This window comes from Salvia splendens, chromosome 4 (genome assembly GCF_004379255.2).
Source record: "Salvia splendens isolate huo1 chromosome 4, SspV2, whole genome shotgun sequence".
Taxonomy (NCBI): Eukaryota; Viridiplantae; Streptophyta; class Magnoliopsida; order Lamiales; family Lamiaceae; genus Salvia; species Salvia splendens.
This window is the reverse complement of record NC_056035.1, coordinates 5,937,848-5,957,475: the sequence shown is the minus strand read 5'-3', so window position 1 is coordinate 5,957,475 and position 19,628 is coordinate 5,937,848. Positions and strand designations below refer to the sequence as shown.

Genomic DNA, 19,628 nt, shown 5'->3' with positions numbered 1-19,628 from the left:
CCGCTGGCAAGAGTACGGTTGTGGATGCTCTTATGCTTTTTTAGGTAGTGAATAATTCAATGTAATATGAGTTATAGTGACAAAATTTTATTTGAATGTGAGGTCAAATCAAAGGTGGTGTGCTTAATAAACATAGTTCCGATATTAAATTAGTTGTACTACTAGTTAGGCATATCATATGTATTTCATGGTGTGTTATTTTTTTAAATGAATTTTTTGCCACGGTCATAGCATATCAAATTATCCACCAATCAGTGATCCAAGGTCATCACAAAAAATTGATTTAGTTTAGCTCGAGGGACAATAGATTCTCATACTTTAATCGCATTCAATTTCAACAATTCTTATCAATCCTTCAAAATCAAGATAGATTTAAAATTTATGGAATTGGGGCAAAATAATCTGTAATTAATTTTGAATCTTATCACTCGCTCATTTCATTTGGGCCCACTTGGGTGGCCCATTAGTTGGAATTGGGGCAAAATAATCTGTCGTAGTTAATTTTGGATCTTTAGGGTTTAGGGTTCACTCGCTCATTTCATTTGGGCCGCTTGGCTGGCCCATTAGTACTATAAATGCGTGGGCTAATTGAATTTCATGTTTATATTGGTGCAAATAGGGTTGAGTCTTAGCCCAAGCTAATAATTCATTACGTTATTATGTAAAGGTATTTTTTTTTATCTTTTATTTTAATTTTTATAACTGGATAAGTTTGTAAGTATTATTCCATCCGTCTTACAAGAACAAGAATATGCACTATTTCCATTTTAGTCCGTCCAATAAAAATATGCATTTTCTAAATTTGAAAACTCTTTTTTCTCTAGAGATAAACCATTCTCCACTAATGATACTTTAATTACTTTTTTATTCTACTTCTCTCTTACTTTATCAACTGTGCACTAATACCCGTGTCCCACCAAAATGTATATTTTTGTGGGAAGAATGAAATACTATTCAATATTTTATCATTCATGAGTTCAAAAAATAATTGCCACGCCCACATATTTATGCCAATAATTCTAATAATATTTTTCCTTTTAATGGATATTCAGGTGATAGTGCGAGGTTCAAATGAGGAAAGGTTTACGGTGGATACTTAGGCACTAGAGATGAGGAAGGGAGTGAAATAGAACATGAATGTATAAGCTCCCAAGCAGTGGGAGCTTATACATTCAATTTGTAGAGAGTTAAATCTTGATTAACAACACTCAATTAATCATGTCAAGATTGAGTGTGTGGTTTGAGACGAGTTTGGAGAATCTGAAATTACTTTAGCAATTTCGAAAGGACTAAAGCCTGATGACAAATACAGCACAAAAGAATCTGAGGAAAAAGACTAACCCCAACAAATCAAGCTACTTTAATTGGTGGATTCGCTTTATGCATTATTATAAACACTTGCCGATTATTGTCATTAAATTAAATAATCAAAATTGATTAACGGAAAATTCTTATATCCGAGCTTTCCTTTTGATTAAATTCTGATTCCATACACTGTTTCAGAATAATGAGCCGTTGTATCTAGAGTGCTGGTTGCTGCTACATGTAATATTCTATCTTTCTTAATTTTAAGTGCACATTTTTGTAATGTTATACTATAAAGTAGATTAACAAGGATATTAGTACTTCATTAATTAGAATATAATTGGGATAAATTATTCTCGATTATAATATTTTGTAGGAAATTGCCTAGTGTCAAATGAATATTTAATAGAAATAATAAAAATCAAGTTCGGTAAAAAACTACCTTCTTACATGCATCCGTGAAAATTTGCATAATCATCATTAGAATCTACAATTACATCAAGACTGTAAAATTCAGGACAAATAAATGCTCTCAAACAAGCTTAGCCCACATATATAAACTTAATTCTGTAAATAAAAATAAAATATTTCCTTCCTAATTGAAACAAAAACTAAATTTAATTCAAACGAGCTCGATTTTTTAAAAGTTCCTGAGATTTATTTAACCTTCAGCCTTAAGCATGGCCTGGTGGTCGATGAGATTTGCCAGCTCCTCTGTCATTGCATAGAAAAGTCTAATTCAATTTGTTATGTCAGAACAAAAACATTTAAAAACAATTGACGAGGATAATAATGATAAAATTCACATGTAAATCTAATTAAGTTTTCTTGCATATGACTTGATGATATTACACGTGTACTCCATTTTAATTGATAATGAAGTTCAAAAGAAATTAAATAAAAATTACTCCATACTAATGCATTTGATGAGTATTTATATCGAATTCTAACACTATCGTACTATATTCTCTTATAAAGCCATAGTGTATTGCCTAACAATCAAGGAGGGAGTAAAAAAGAGAGCAAAAAAAAAGGCAACATTTAAAGTTTGAATTTACCCTCAAAAGTGAGGGAAATTAAAAACACAAATGTTTGTATAAGGTGATGATAATGTTAGTAAGCTTTTCTTTTTCGTATGCTTTATATTTTATATAACTAATTAGATGACAAAACAAAGTACACATTTTTTTTCTCTATCATAACCTCGAAAATTGCTATAGGGCAAGCAAGATCCACCTTTTCAGACACAGTACGTAGCCAAAATTGAGTTGCATTGCATATATACATATAGTATATACTATATATATAATAAATTAGATTAGTAACTAACTCTGGTAGTTAAGTTATCACAATTAATTAATTTTGGAAATATAACAATATTTGATGCAGAATTGATTATGAACAAACCTGTTATGGATGGGGTCAGGACCATTAGGAACTCTCCTTTTGCTCGTATAGTTAAGCTCCAGCTTTGAAAGATTCCTATGCTTCTTTTTCACCATATTCATAGCTTCAACAAACTCATTCTTCATATTTCCAGAAGCTTCTTTTTTCATAACTAGCATCCGGAAAGCCCTAATTCTTGGTTCTTGGTGGCGATGATGATGATGATGATGAGCCTCAGTGATCAAGAATTGAAGAAATCCGAGTAAAAGAACTAATCGAAGACAGGCTTTCAAGAATCCCTTATCTTCAGTTTCAAAATCTAGGAGAAGAAATTGCGTGAGAATTAGTGGAAAATGAGAAGGAATGATTGGAGATGTAAGAATGTGTGGGAGATGATGATAAGGAGAAGGTGTTTTAGTTTGGGTTTTGAAGTGCATGGCTAGGGTGGTTTGGTTTCTTTATAGGCTGGAGTGCTTCTGTTGGCTTTATTGATTCTAGAGAGAGAATGGGATTTTCGAAAATTTAATCTTATCTTTTGTAAATTTCACCCTTAATAATGCCTAATGGCATTGGTAGGTATGATATGGCGAAGTTATTAATAATTACAAATGTAGCCTTTTTGGCAAATGTTAAATGTAGCAAACAATTAATGTAGGATTCAATGAATTTTAATGTTTTGGTTGAAGAAGTGACAATTTTATTTTAATTTTTTAGTTGACTTTTAGTTATCTGGAAATTCATAGTCCAGCAATTTTAGTTTTAATATTCTATTTCGTCTCTCACAAAGAGTGAGAGAGAAGAGCATGCTTTATTTTGTGTACTGACGGCTTGTTTGAAGGCTGAAGCTCTCTTTTCTTTTTCCCTTTTTATAAAGATCTTGACTGAACATGCAAATATACCAACCTTCAAATAAAAAGAGCATAACCTCATTAATAAATAAATGCAGAAACAAACTCAAGGGATATGGAAACTTATTGATCCTTAATCAAATCTAAGATTTTTAAATGACTAGTATTATCTAGAGAATAATTGTAAAAGATATGATTAACAACTTTAGAGTTTCTTGTGGCCATGGACCCATGGTCCACCTCTCTATACAAGAACCACTCTTAGTTGGAAAATGATCGTTTGATCGATCATCTGAATTTAATGGACGACAGAATATATTGGAAAGTGACAAAAATTAATCTGGATTCTTTGCTGCAGACAAAAAGATGTTTTATCATGTATATATACACCAAGTTAACCAAAAATTAAACAAATCTTGGTGTCCGAGAATCAAATAGTAATAGTACTTTGTACTGTAATAATTTGGCATCTTAGTTATTCAGTATTAATTTAACTATATCTGATGTGTATATTCTTTCTTCGTATTAACGATACATGTCAAATCAAATCGATAAAAGGATAATCAATTTATACCAACTCGAAAGTAGGTACGTGTAAGCAAATCGATTATCAATCTAGAAAGAATGTGTGCAAGTAATTGGCCTAAAATTTGAGTAATTAACAAATGTGGTTGAAAGAATCAAAACGTAAAGTCTTGTCGTCTTTACATATTCGTACAAGTGTGATTACTGTCCAAATTTCCCATGATTCTGTTGTTACTAAAGAAAAGAATAATTCGGGCATACATTTGAAAGTGAAGAATCTGAGGCTGTTGATTTACTGTGCAACAAAATAGCATGAATTTTTTTTGAAGAGAATGCTTAACTATGTCGCACAAGCTTCTGTGTTTGCCAAAAGGATAAGTTCAAGTACACTTGTTGAAAGAATATAAGTCAACCATAAGGTATCTCTCTCTAAAAAAAATAGTTATGATGATGGATGACAGGAGTTTTTATGGTTTCTTCATGAAAATAGTTATGATGATGAATGACACGAGTTTTTATGGTTTCTACCATAAGAGTTTGTTCGGTTCGTAAGATTATGTCATAATATGATTAAATAGTATTGTATGTGTTATGTTTTGGTTATGATATTGAATCTCACAACTGAATCATATTCCTAGATGGATAATTATATGATAATGAGTCATAGTCGACACCCCTCCAATAAAAATAATCTTACAAATTAATTCTAGATAGATTATATATTATAATGTGTCATAACAAGTAGCTAAGGAACAATACCTAATAGAGTTATTTTGGCGTGGGAGAGAGAAAATGATACTAGAATCCTCAACCAAAGACAGAATTAGGTGTGTGAATATAAAGGGGAGAGAGAGAGAGTGGAAGGGAAGGGTGAAATGAGTGATCCTCCTATGAAGCATTCCTCCATCTTTGGGAATCAATCTTGGAGCCAAGAATATAGCAAAGGATATCATCATATCACTGTGTCCTAATTCTTGACTAGAACAATATATTTTTATCATATTAAACATGCACCTTGTTTCATTTTGGCAAAATACAAGCCTTTTTATTTGTATTCATGTCCCATCTCTCTGGTTGATCCATGGAGGAAAACACGTCCCCTCGACGTATCAGACGGCCGGACAGGTACGACCGGGTGAGCACGTTGGAGGTGGAGGATCAAGCTCATACAACAACCTCAACAGAATCCGAGCTTCGAACCTTGTTCCATGATCTCAACGTGCAGATGCAATCTGCATGCCACGTCATAGATTGGGATCGCATATTCATGACAGCCTTAGCCACAATCTCATTAGTTTTAGTTGTGTTTGCATTCTTCCCTTACCTGCAGACTCAGATTGCGACAGACCAGGAATTCCAGCATCTCTTTGTCCTGAAATCTTTAACAATCTCCGAGTTTCAGGCTGCCCCGGATAGGGTGACCGGGAAATGTGATGTTAGGTTCAACATCAGCAATCTTGGTGAGAGAAGCATCTACCACGAGACGTCTGTGATGTCGGTTTTCTTGGACCATGAGCTGCTGTGGGTGTCTAGGACGGGTGACTTCTTCATAAGCGTTGGTGATTACATGTTGTTCAATGTCACCATTAACACCACCGCCATCTCTGTCCCTGCCTCCTTCGTCCCAACGGCTCTCATGGAGAGCCGCTCACTTCATAAGCCTCTGCTGTTCAAGATCAAGTATGATGGGATGGTCCGGGAGGGCCTGGCTGCGTGGTACGAGGAGAATACTCATGTGTATGTGGTTTGTGGTTGGGTTGAGATGCGGTTCATCAATGAAACCACCATTAGGGGAGGGCCAGCAAATTGCACTTTAGAAAATAGTTAGGATTTTTTTTTGTGTTTTTGCTTCCTAGATTGCAGGAAGGATTAAAAGCAGAGAAACAGCTGGTGTGTGCATGTTTCTGGATATATATGTAACTTATTTTTATTCAACGAAACAATAGACTTTGTCACACCCCAGTTTTTAATGGCAATGACAGATGAATACAACAACAAGAATTTCAAAGTTGGGAACAGGGCATTTTACAATATCATTGATACTCTGATATATGAATCTTCTCTGCCTGACATAAATGGGCAGGAGCTCTTCTATAGGAGACCAACGTCGGGCATGGATTGTTAGGATACAATCTTCAGTAGCAACGCGCTCAAACACATCTACACCTGATTATACGAACTGAGATATATCAGATTTAAGAAAATATGTATACTGCTGCAGTCTCTGAGGAAGAAGCACAGTTTTTCAATGCTCTTATTCATGGAGAGTTCTCATGATGATCGTTCAAAACCGCCACCAATCTGCATGTGCAGCCATTCTGGTGAAGAACCCCTACCGTATTCCCTCGTATTTTGAGAAACATATGCCATGCCAGAACTATCAAACGATTGCTGAGAGAACTGTCCAATGAAAACAGGAAAAATTGTCATCTCACACCATCGACATTTCTGTATTCGGTGACAGTAGAACATGCAAAGATATTGCACTGACAATTAGGTATATTCTCTGTATCAGCCATTATTTCTGAAACATTTTCCAGGGAGGATCAATCATCTTTCAGAATAAATGTTCAAGAAATGAAGTTGAAATATTTTCAAGAAAGTAGGTGATTGTGTTTGAAGCACTTACATCTTTTGAAGGGTATCCATCAATGCCCACTCTTGCATTGACTGCTTCTAGCTTCATTGACAGAAACTGTGAGACATATAATGATTAATTAGATAATATTCCAAGTGGACCGGTCAGGGTATGCTGTACAGCAGTAAAAGATCACGCAGACCCCCACGGCCCCCTCCCACCACCACCACTCACTCATCACACTGGCCACACAAGAAGGAATTGAGAGAGAGAGACAGCAATCTACCTCAACCTGGCGTTGTAATGATTGGATATAGTTAATAATCTCATCGAGCACTAGTGCTTTGCCTATAACCTGAAACCATAAAATACTGTCATATGCTACAAATTTTTTATAAAAGAAAAAATAAGTATCAAATTCAGGATGATTTGCCCCTAAAACAGAAAAAAGAAGAAGAGAAAATACATATTGAATTCTGAACTATATGCACAACAGAACAATCAAAATGAGAGACTGAATAGATTAATCGATAAAAGAAAGAATACATAAGTCAGCACCAAACTCTTAAGACTAAGGCACGGAGATGGTTAATAGCTGAAGAAAACACTAATTTGTTGAAAAAAATTGTATAGATCATTGACCATTAAGTAGCGTAACAAACTTATTCGGCAAAAAAGATGAGCAATGAAAGAGTCCGATATATAAAGAGATGCATCTACAGGAATTATGCATAAATATTAGTATCCGTCATATTAAAAGCTTTCCAGAACAAGATTCAACAATGCTCAAAGCCCTCAGCGTCTTTTAACTAAGCCTAATTCCTCGAAAGCTGAGAAACCTCTTTGCTAACATATACTAGCATATATTTCAATGTAATTAACAAGAAAAAGAATAGGCTTGTGTTTCATAGCACAGTTCCATATAAGCTCAAGGGCAACTAATTTCTATGAGAGAATGGAGTCCAACAGTTACTGGTACTTACTTTATTACAGCCAGGAACTAAATCTTGAAGAATTCTCATCCTCTCACTAATCTTTTCTCTCCTAGCCTGCAAACAAGATGGTGAAAATAAGAAAGGTAACTTAGTTACCATTCATCATCTACTACTTATTCATCAAGGCTAACAAAACAACATGTAGACTTATTTTGTCCTTCCCCGAAACCTCAAAAAGATTCAAAGAAACAAATTTACCCTTTCAGCTAAACTGTGGCTGTCAGTAGCTTGACCTCTTCTTGCTCGTACATGGATGTAGTCTTGCTTTGATGGATCAGCTGGCTTTGCAAGTGCTTCTGACGCCTTAGTCGAGTTCCCTTCCCCTTCGGTTTTAGTTTCACGAGCACCATTAGATCCAAGGGCATTCATTCTCTTCTTATCTGCTTCACTCTGCTCCATTCCAACAACAATTTACCAACTTATAACTTCAACAAAATGAAATTAATATCTTCCTGTACACTTTTCACTCCATTAATCTCCAACAATCAAATCACGCATAAAATTGAACACCCCTCCACACCCACAGAAACACATATATATACGCAGACAGAAACTAACTCATAGTACAAAATTCGTTATGAAACAGATCATACAAGGTAGGTTAATCACATTACAATCAACTGTTCAAGCTGGCAAACAGCTTTATCGCACACATTGAATTTGCATAACAACGACACAATTATCAATAGGAAAAAACATAATGGTAAAGACGTGTACGCCCAAATGAATTTGCTACTAATCACCAAAATTAAGTGAATTTGTCACTTAAAAAAAGAGATTTACCATAACATGGGTGTTGTTATTATTGGTAGTGTTATTGCTGTTGCCATTGCTGTTGCTAGTGGAAGCTCCTCCCTTGACAGAGTCATCATCTTCACGGCGCTTCCTGGAATTGGGATTTGGCGGACTATGATTCGATCTTTGGTCCATCAGCATCGGATCCAAACCCAATCCATACGACGTCGCAGCGCCATTCATCTGAAAACCAGGCCAGATCTCGGCGAAGTTATAAGCCCCGCCTTCATTCATCATAGCCGCGCCTTGTGGATCCATTGAATCGAATTGCGCCGATCACGGCGAGCGGCGGAGGAGCATGAATGTATAGACACAGAAAGGTGTGTGTTGGTTACGATGTATAGGTGGGAATGGAAGGAGAAATAGAGTGGATCTTCTTTCCTTGAACGAGTGCAGCAGATTGTTGGGAGAGAACTGTACCCAGTGGCGTACAATGGCTACTACCACTACTACCAGTAGTGATTCTCAAATCTAGAGAGAGAGAGAGAGAGAGAGAGGAGACCTTGGGAGTTGAAAAGAAGTGACTTTGAGTGAGCTTTCCTCGGAGCCTCCAGCGCTTCATGTCTTTAAGGCTTACTTGCTTTTCTATTCTACAACCGGCTCACCTGCACCTGCACCTGCCGCTAACAATTTACTTAATTTTTATATTTATTACTACTATTAATTTTCGAAGGCAACACTTCTATTCTTTTTTTTCTAATTTCTTTTTTCATTACAATAAATACCTTTCAAATAATCATTGCAGAATGCCACTATAGTGAGATTATGCTACGTTGAGGGTTAGTTTTACCGAATTAAGTTGTGTAAGACATTTAGACATATCCTTGCTTGCAATATTATGCGTCACTAATTGATTAGGAATTTAGGATATCCTGTGATTTGAACTTCACTTATAAATTCTACAAATATTGGCTGGCTATAGATACAAGCAACAATAATTGAATAGTTTATGTGACAAGGATTTTTTTAATGATATGATAATATGGATGAAAAATACTAAATAAATATTAATAATTATTATTATGTATTTATGATGATATATTTTGAGTTAGTTCAGGATTATTGTTTCGTTTATTTTTGAAGTTATATATGCCTAAATGAAAATGTAGAAGAACTGTTAAACCTGGTTTATTTATATTCATAGTAGTCTAATTTCTTTCCAAAACATTATCGATCATGTCACCAAATTCAAGACGTTCGTTTTCGTTGATTAAGGTGAATAATAAATAAAGAATTCTAAAGTAGATCTGCAATAAATGCGTTTAAACTTATATATATAATTTGGATTTTGGATTATGATTAAGGGTCTATTTGTAGAAAGGTTAGTGATAATGATGGTTTTGGCTTTGGAAATCAGCCTTTTAAGGATAATCCTGAAAGTCTGGATGATAATGACTATCCCATAATTTATTGGCCCACATGTTTTAGATTGTTTGTTTGATTTTGTACCAAACAAACCACCATAATTATTATTTGCCTTGATTTTTTTAAATATTAAAACTATTAACATTTTAAAAATAAATTAGAAATGCTCTCTCTTAGCATCACATGTATACACATAGGACCACATCCAAATAAGGACATTAAAGAGTAATTGAAAATCAATAAGTTTTAATTAGAATTAATAGAGTATAAAAGCCACAATAATAACAATGTTTGGAATAAAAGTGTAATTTAATTTATGATAAGATTGCAGTTTCCTATGTTTTCATCAGTCACTTGATACCTTTGATTTTTTATGAGGATTGCAAATGCCAAGACATGGCCAGATTCAGTTCTCCTCCATCATTTTAGAAAATACATTAAATGCACCTTAAGAATTAGAAAAATTATTAAATGAGTAATTAATAATCAAGCAACGATTCAACTTGCAAGGAAGCAGCAACAAAAGTCTAGAGCATTTGACCTTGCAGCAAGGAGCTTAGACATTATTGCATGAGGTGCCGAGTTTGAGTCATCTTGACATCAGTTGTAATTTCCTCCCTTATATGAGAGTTAATTTAAAAAAAAAAAGAAAAATATCATTTGTAATTTCCTCCCTTATATGGGAGTTAATTTTAAAAAAAAAGAAAAGAAAGCAGCAGCAGAAAATAAGTTTTCTTTAGTCCCCAACTATTCATTCATTCTCTATTTCGAATGCTTTATCGAAAAAGAAAAAAAAAACTAATGATTTCAATATTTTGCATGTCATTATATTAGTTTGCAATGAAATGATTACAATATTTTGCATGTCATTATATTAGTTTGCAATGAAACGTGTCTTATTTTGCAATTTCCAGATAATTTGACTATTTTAATTCAATTGATAATCCTTACTAGAATAAAGCATTAATCAACTTTCGATACTTTAACATAATGTTTGATCATAAGTGCTTATTTCCCCTTTATTTCACTTTCTTCGTTTGTCACAATTTGATTGCAACAAGTTAGATGTGTGTAGTAATCAATCCTTATAGTATTTCAATTGGATAAACTGCAATTCTGCTGATAAACTTTTCCTAGGACTCGGGAAATCCTCGATATTTATAGTAACAAAATTATTATTATAAATGAATTCGACCTTTTCATTTTATCAAAATAAAAAATGAATATTATATCAGCATTGTTGGTGAAATAACTGTAATTAATTTCAATTTCATTTTCCTTTCTTAATTTCTTCTTTTTTTCCCGGCCAAGTGGTATTTATAATTAAAGTCCGGTACTATATATACGCCATAAAGCATGCCTTAATTCAAGAAATGATCAGTAAATTATTTATTAACTTGATGCCATCTTTTACCAGTCCGGCCATTTCTGTATCATTGGTACTTCCAATTATAACCACTATAACAAAAAAAGGCGTTAATTTTTTAAATACAATTAAGGATGCTATTTATGTTCCTAAATATACCATCAACACTTAAAAAAAGTCATTATTGTTGGTGTCTCAACTAAAATTAGAGAATGCAAATGAAAACGTCCTAAAAAGTAAAAGATTAAGTTAAATTGTCTTTAATTAGTGATTTTTTTTGTGTCCTAAATTGTTGTTATTTTTTAAAACTTTCCACCGCAAGTGATTGTGTCTCAATAGTCGTGTCTCTAAAAGATATGTTTTTTTTTTACAGTGAACTAAATCATTTTCTAGCTACATTTCTTGATAAGAAATACTCAACCAAAAATTTTGATGAGCAGTTAGGTAGCATTATAGAAACAGTTTATAATTTAAAAAAAATTAATGTATAGACAAAAATAAACATTTTATTTAAATCATTATTAAAAAATCAATAAATAAACGAATGAAAATAGAAACAAATATGCAACATACATCCTAGCTATATCGGTCATCCTCGCCTTTGCGCGTTCTCATACCCCACAATATGAAAGTTGCACCGTTTCGTGTAGAGAGTGGTTTGCATGTGTGTAAAACTGAGATAATTCATTTCCTAATTATATGAGACGCTTAAATTCTATGAAGAGATTTAAATAATGACTTATAGTCTTCATAATAGAAAATGACGATATAATAATAATAATAATAATAATAATAATAATAATAATAATAATAATAATAATAATAATAATAATAATCCCAAAAGTCAAAATATTAATTGAGATTAGACAAAATCAAGCAATATATGTTTAGATGTATGCATTCATAACATCATATACCAACTCATATAGGAAGCATGTTTGTAACGCATGAGAACAATTGAACTATCTAGCTATAAACTAATTAACAAGTTTCCAAGTCAATAATGTAGTATATATGTTAACCCCTTTTTTTGAGAAATATTTTAATTTTTGCTAGTTATATTTGATTCCAATTAAACAGAATAATAAAAAAGAAATACTATCGATATATTTGATTCCAATTAAACAGAATAATAAAAAAGAAATACTATCGATATATTAAACCTATAATTGAGAGCGTAGGTAGTGATATTAAATAAAGTTGAAAATCGGTGCCAAAATTAACAATTTGGATTTGGTAATTCCAATATAGCTGCCCTATGCCAAACTTGGCCTACACATTGTCCAATTTAGTTAGACACCAATCATCGATATAAAGCTCACTGCCTACTTTCTTGGATTTTTTTAAAATCAGATTTACACCACACTCTCTTCAAATTTTAAATTAATCGGTCACTAATTCGAATTCCAAATAAAATTATAAAGTGACACAATCCTACAATACAGGGATTTTTTATGGCATCAGTTATAACCTGTTTTACTTTTATTTTATAGTAGTATTTTATAACTGAATCTCTACCTATATATGTAGTTGTTTGATACGATCATATCTATCATATCTCTTAGGATCTTCCAATTATTTAGTTTTCCTTTATTTACCATATCTTTCTCATATTTGTTTAGATATTTGTTTCTTGTTCATTAACTTAGGGTAGTAGTATTAGAGTATTATAAATAGGAGAGATTGTTATCATTTAATCAAGCAATGAATAAAATATTTTCCCTAAACTTGTCTTGAGTAACAAGAATATCATATTTCGTTTCCAAATTGTTGTTCACCGGAGAACGTCCGAAAATCAGCAATTCGTGAGCTTTCCTTCGAGCACGTCGAAGGTTCGATCACCTTATCTCTCCGAGAAGTTAGCCATCCGGCCTCGTTACGGAGAACGTCCGTAACAACTGGTGCTTTCATTGAGAGCTCATCATCCGTCTTCGTCATCCATATCCCTCAAGCAAATCACCAATATCAAAAAAAAAGTCAGCCGCATCACCACCTCTCTACCACACCCAACGCTTCAGTCCGTCGGCATGTCATACGACTACGCCGGCTACCGCCGTCGTCAATACAACTTCACTCAGGCCACACAGCCATTCCGTCCCTACCAGCCGGTCCAACCTCGCCGTGTAACCTGTTGGGACCCTCCGAGCAGCCGGGTGGAGGTACTCCGTCCGCCGTCGTGGCCTGATCCAGAATCACCCTACGTCTCACACCACTTGGATCCACCCGATCCGTCGCGTCGCTTGTCGGCGATGACCCGCCACGGGAATGGTAAATCGGGGCCGGATGGCTAACTTCTCGAAGAGATAAGGTGATCGAACCTTCGACGTGCTCGAAGGAAAGCTCACGAATTGCTGATTTTTGGACGTTCTCCGGTGAACAACAATTTGGAAACGAAATATGATATTCTTGTTACTCAAGACAAGTTTGTGGAAAATAATATATTCACTGAATGAATAAAATGATAACAAGCTCTCCTATTTATAATACTAGAATACTACTACCCTAACTTAATGAACAAGAAACAAATATCTAAACAAATATGAGAAAGATATGGTGAATAAAGGAAAACTAAATAATTGGAAGATCCTAAGAGATATGATAGATATGATCGTATCAACTCCCCCACGGTTGAAATCCACCTTGTCCTCAAGGTGGGAACCACGAACCATTGACGAGAGTTGAAAGCAAAAGTTTTAGCAAGGCGTCTCCTCCTGGATCAAACACGTATCGAACAACTGAATGTCTCCCTTTATCACCTTTGTCAAAAATCAACAAAGGCGACCCAATGTTGGCAAAATTCCATGCCAAAACGAAAAGATTGTTCACGCCTCTCAGAATGCTCAAACATGGCGTGTCATTGCGCGGAGGGATTAACCTCGCATCGGTGTCGAGCGATGTTGATCGAGGATTCAGACGTGTAGCATCCCTAACATGCTAATCCCCATAGATACAGGCAATCTCCTTCCCATGTATTGGAAAGGACGGTGCAACTTTATTTCCAACTAATGCACATAGATAAGCACCACCATTTTCACTAAAACAATTCTCAACAACATCGGGAGATGTCATTAGAGCAGCATCGAGAGATGCGACGACGTTCTTCACTTCCTCAATGGAATCAACCTCATCGTCGCCATCTAACAATGTTTCTTCCTCTCCAGGGCTGCACGACAGAGACATCATAGCTGGTGGAGGCAGTTCATCTATCAATCCGCTCTCCTCTCCGCTGTCGTCGTCGGGGCTGCAAGACGGGACTATTGGGGGCAGATTCAAAGATGGGACAACAGCTATAGTGGGCAGTGACGCTGCTGAACGGCAGTGGCTTGTCATGCTCAAGCAAGATGACGAGCGTTGTGGTGGTGTTGGCGGGACAACAATGACAGTTAGTTGTGAGTTGCTAGATGGGTCGCGGTGGACATCAGCGTCCTCATCATATCCATCAGAGTCACCATCATAATCAGGGTAATATATGGATGCGATCTCTTCATAATCCAGGTTACCTATCGGCACCCGAGCGCTCGGCGGGTCCCAACAGGGTGGGCGGCGAGAAGGTTGGTTCTGCAGCTGTAGAAATTGATGAAGCGGGAACCCCCTGTACGTGGGTGGCGGTCCATAGTCGAAGGGTTGATAGTGTTCGGACACTTGATAACGAGTTTGGTGGAGGTGGTACGGCCGGCGTCTAGCCTGCTGATACGGAGGCGGCGGTGGGTACCTATCCGACTGGTGGTGTTGTGGCCGCCGGTACGTAGGCTGGGTGTAACGTCGATGCTGCTTGTCCCAATCAGCGCCGCCACGATCAGGAACACCGTAAGGTGGTTCCGGATCAGGCCGTTGTGGAGGTTGAAGCTTCCCCAGTCGTCGGTTGTTCGCGTTCATACGCGACTCCAATTTGTCCACCCGTCGATCCATACTGTCGAGGCGTGCATTTAATTTATCAAACCCTAATGTGATTGGGTCGACCGAAGCCTTCCCAGATTGGTCGGGGCGACGCGGCGGGCCTATATGCAGCGCCGGCGTCGCTTCCCTCGTCGGCCGTTCCGACGTAGATGGGCCATGGTATGTTGACATCATGAGTACGGGATGAAAGCACCAGTTGTTACGGACGTTCTCCGTAACGAGGCCGGATGACTAACTTCTCAGAGAGATAAGGTGATCGAACCTTCGACGTGCTCAAAGGAAAGCTCACGAATTGCTGATTTTCGGACGTTCTCCGATGAACAACAATTTGGAAACGAAATATGATATTCTTGTTACTCAAGACAAGTTTGTGGAAAATAATATATTCACTGAATGAATAAAATGATAACAAGCTCTCCTATTTATAATACTAGAATACTACTACCCTAACTTAATGAACAAGAAACAAATATCTAAACAAATATGGGAAAGATATGGTGAATAAAGGAAAACTAAATAATTGGAAGATCCTAAGAGATATGATAGATATGATCGTATCATTGTTCTAGAAAACTGCAATCAAGGGAAGAGTCATAATTGAGAGAAGTTTCTAATTTGAAGTAGTATAAAGTTTCAACATATTTCATCACGTTGAAACATATATATAGGATCTAGGCATATTTCTATTGTGGTGGAAAAAAATGCACAAGAAAGGTATGTAAATCGTGGCTTTTTAACTATACTTTTGTTGTTACGACGGAACAGCAAGCCACGTGATGGATTGATTAAAATGGTAATGTTTTTGAGGTAACAATTTAGTATCTTTTACAGTTTGCTAACTCTATCCACAACCTTAACGGAAAACACCAAAACTACTATCAATATTTTTCACTAAAATAATGGTTTAGCAGTAATTCTTGGTTGTTAAATGATCAAGTGAAATCTAAGATTAAGAGTTGCTTGTTTAAAATTTAAGATATTATTAAACTATTCTTGGTAAAAAAAAAACAGAAACAAGAACAATACATCACGACGTTATCTGTCAACCTCATATGCCATAAAGATCTACTAATAACTAGAAATATAGTAGCAATAAACAAAAAATACATATATAAAAGTCAACAACAACTAAATTATAGTCCTAAAATGCGTCAATGGATGCATTTTAAATCATAGCCTCACTCGGTAATTTAATTACCCAATTTAACAAAATATTTCATAAAATCGAGACATAGTTATAGCTAAGACAAATAATCTTAATCTTGGCTCGTATAAAACGAGACAACGCATATAAAAGGAGAATATAAACTGTTACAAGAAATTAGTTAACAAAACTAGTAACGTTTACTTTATATGTACAAAATAAAATAAATAATTTTAGAGTCATTTGTTTTGACCATACAAACACTATTGAAGTGTAAAATAAACTAATAAACGCTGTGTGTTTTATATTGAATGACCTATTGAAATTCGAAGTCAATACATGGTAAGTAATTAAAGAATGAATCATTTCGTGACCACGTACAGTTAGTTAATAAAAAACAAGTATTTGTAGCGAGTAGTAATACTTATATATTATTTACAGTTGGTAAGTGTAACGCACTACTTGCATATAAATATATGATTCTGACTTAGATCGCAGTGTACGCTGAAATACATAGTTTATTTCATTTCATACAGACATGAGCATAGTTTAAATGTTATGTACTGTATAATTGTTGCTATTAATTAAAAGAAGGCTAGCTGCACAACACCATTAATAAATGCACCCTCATTAACAACCTTCACTCGATAGAACCAATTTTTATATGAAAGGCAGCAATAACTATTTGTAATTTGCAATTAATTAATTAATTAATCAATGTAGATTAAATTCTCGTTTCTACCCTTGAGGGTGACTTGGTGATAGTTTTACATTACAAGGTTTGTTTCTAAATGATACAACCACCAACTTCCTAATTAGAGTAGAAATATACTACTCCCTCCGTCCCGCACTACTCGCACTTTTCCTTTTGGGCACGGAGATTAAGGAATGAGTGATAGACAAAGTCAACAATTACGGCTGTATGTATAAATTGTTACTAAAAATAGAAAGAGTGCAAATAACTTGGGACGCCCAGAAAGGAAATAAGTGCAAGTAGTGCGGGACGGAGGGAGTATTATTCATATATAGGAGTATGTTTTATGGTCATATAAAGTTGCAATAAAATAGAGATCATAAAGTTCGCTCTCTTGAAACACACGACATCGACAATACATATACAAAAACACACAGCTCATTTTTTGGAAATATATATAACATCACATCGATATCAATATTATTGCTTTGAAAATGAGCTTAAAGTAAAATCAAGCGTGACTTATAAAGATTGTACGTACCTCCAATTGTCCCATCCCTAAAGTTATTAATTATGAAATGTGATATACTATGATTAATTAATTTAGAAGATCGATTTGTGAAGGGTCATGTCATGTGGTAATTTTGTAGTGAAAAAGGTTGATTAGAGATGGGTTGCCAACTCCAATAGGGATAGATTTTGAGATGAAATGAAATTGAAGGACCCCAAAACACAGGCATCTACAGCTAAGTGCCCCACAGCTGCACTATCAAAATTACTAATATTAATTGCTCCCTTTTCCACCCCTAATTATTGAAAAGATTGATCAATACATTTTTGCCATGCAAAATTAATTTAAATAGTATAACACTGCAACATGATTCAATAGGAACAATTTTGTTATAATCCCCAAAGATACACTTGGACCCCTACCCTAGCTGTGGGGAAACTAATAATCATAACCTTTTCATTTTTTGGAATTTAAAAAATCCATGTTCCCACTTATATTTATGTATGTAAGTGGGCATTAATTGGTAATAATAATAACGACGTGATGATATTGAGAGATTGAGCCGGTGTTCCTATTTTTCATTATTGTGATTTGATAAAATTTGGTGTGCTTTATTTTGATCATGAGGGGGTGAACTTTTTAACTATCGGTGAAATATTAAATTGGATATTGATGTTTATAGTATTTGACAAGATATGTCCGAGTAAATGTAATGAGTGGACCATAAACTTTCACACTAATAGCTTAAAAGCTCTTTAAGCATGAGAAAAGGTGAGCAATATTCTAAAAAAGCTCAGAAATCTCACACTGAAAAATAAGATATCAAACTCAAATAAAGACTAAATTAAACACCACTAATTAGTCAACAAATGAATAACAAAGAACATGTTCTTAGCTTCCGGTCCAATTCTCATATAATTCAAATCTCCTCCATCATGATTCCCATCTTCATGTTCCATTCTTCCTCTCTCCAATCTCCTCAAAACACTTATCCATCTGAATAGGTAGAGTTTTGGTAATACTCCATCCGTATTCAAAAAATAGAAATATTTGAAACGATACAGATTTTAATGCACAATTGATAAAGTAAGTGAGAAAAGTGGTAAAATAAGAGAGAAGAACAGAAAAATGAGTAAAGTAAGAGAGGAAGAGAAAAAATAGTGAAAGTAGAGATAGCGGATTGTTGGGTCTATGTCCTAAAATAGAAAGATTATAAAGTTTCTATTTTTAAGGAACGGCTAAAAATAGAAATAGTTGTCATTTTTAAAAAATGGATGGAGTAGAATTTTGAGGCTCTTCTCCCAAGTTTCAAACATCATGCCCGAATCTTGTTTGGGACTCATTTCTCACTCTTATACGACCACCTCTCGAATTTCCAAACTGAAGCACTCAAACTTTACTATTTAACCCTATAAATTTAATTATAGTTTTGTAGACATATAATTTGTTTTCTGAAATTTCAGAAAATTATACTACAAGTAGAGAAAAAACTACATTAATCCCAAATATTCCAAGAGAATGTAAAATTATTAATCCAATCTGAAATCCTACTTTGGAAGGATCCATACGTATTAAGCCCATATTAAAGTTAAGGCCCACAATATGTGGCCCAACCCTTGCTTATCACAACTATTCCGAGTATTTTATACTCCATTTTCACAACCCAACCTTTTTCTTCTTTAAATTATTTTGTCTATAATAATAGCACTTCCTCTTTTTCTCATTACATAAAAGGTCTCACTTTGTTCCATTTATAGCAATCTAATAGCACAATTTGATCTAAAATGGCCTCTATCATTTAATTAGTGGGACAATAGGCACTGGTGAGTTTTGTTAGGACTCTACTGCAATCACAATAGTATGTCATTTCATCGATGGTTACTTTGGAAAATATAAGATCACATTATATGCACTTAGATAATTATTTGTTTGCTAGTTGTTAGATTAATTTTTTTTAGTTTTCACGTTAACTCGCATTTATATCGATAAAATTTACCGCGAACAACTAAAATGTTGATCTCGAATAATTTAATTACAATAAAACGCATATAATAAAATAAAAAGATCATCAATGACACTAATGTGTATTTTAAATTGATAAAAAGAATAATTATAGTGGTATGTGGGGTTTAGATCATTGAATTTGGTATTGTAACTCAAATTTTTGGAATTTTGATATTGTATTTTCAGACTTTTATATAGTAGTAGTATTAGATTTT

At 34.6% G+C, this 19,628-nt stretch overlaps 2 protein-coding genes across 2 annotated transcripts; both read right to left on the bottom strand.

The window, feature by feature from the left end:
* Positions 1–1,731: 1,731 nt before the first annotated feature.
* Positions 1,732–3,168, bottom strand: LOC121799171. Its single transcript, XM_042198512.1, has 2 exons — positions 2,713–3,168; positions 1,732–2,019 (listed from the first exon to the last, which is right to left on the bottom strand). The coding sequence occupies exons 1-2, from the start codon at positions 3,126–3,128 to the stop codon at positions 1,980–1,982; spliced, it is 456 nt and encodes a 151-aa protein (XP_042054446.1). The 5' UTR covers positions 3,129–3,168; the 3' UTR covers positions 1,732–1,979.
* Positions 3,169–5,975: 2,807 nt separating this feature from the next.
* On the bottom strand, positions 5,976–8,954 carry LOC121799327 (transcription factor BHLH094-like). Its single transcript, XM_042198653.1, has 6 exons — positions 8,421–8,954; positions 7,836–8,027; positions 7,626–7,691; positions 6,929–6,997; positions 6,694–6,759; positions 5,976–6,464 (listed from the first exon to the last, which is right to left on the bottom strand). Exons 1-6 carry the CDS (start codon positions 8,688–8,690, stop codon positions 6,336–6,338), a joined length of 792 nt encoding a protein of 263 aa, XP_042054587.1. The 5' UTR covers positions 8,691–8,954; the 3' UTR covers positions 5,976–6,335.
* Positions 8,955–19,628: the final 10,674 nt, after the last annotated feature.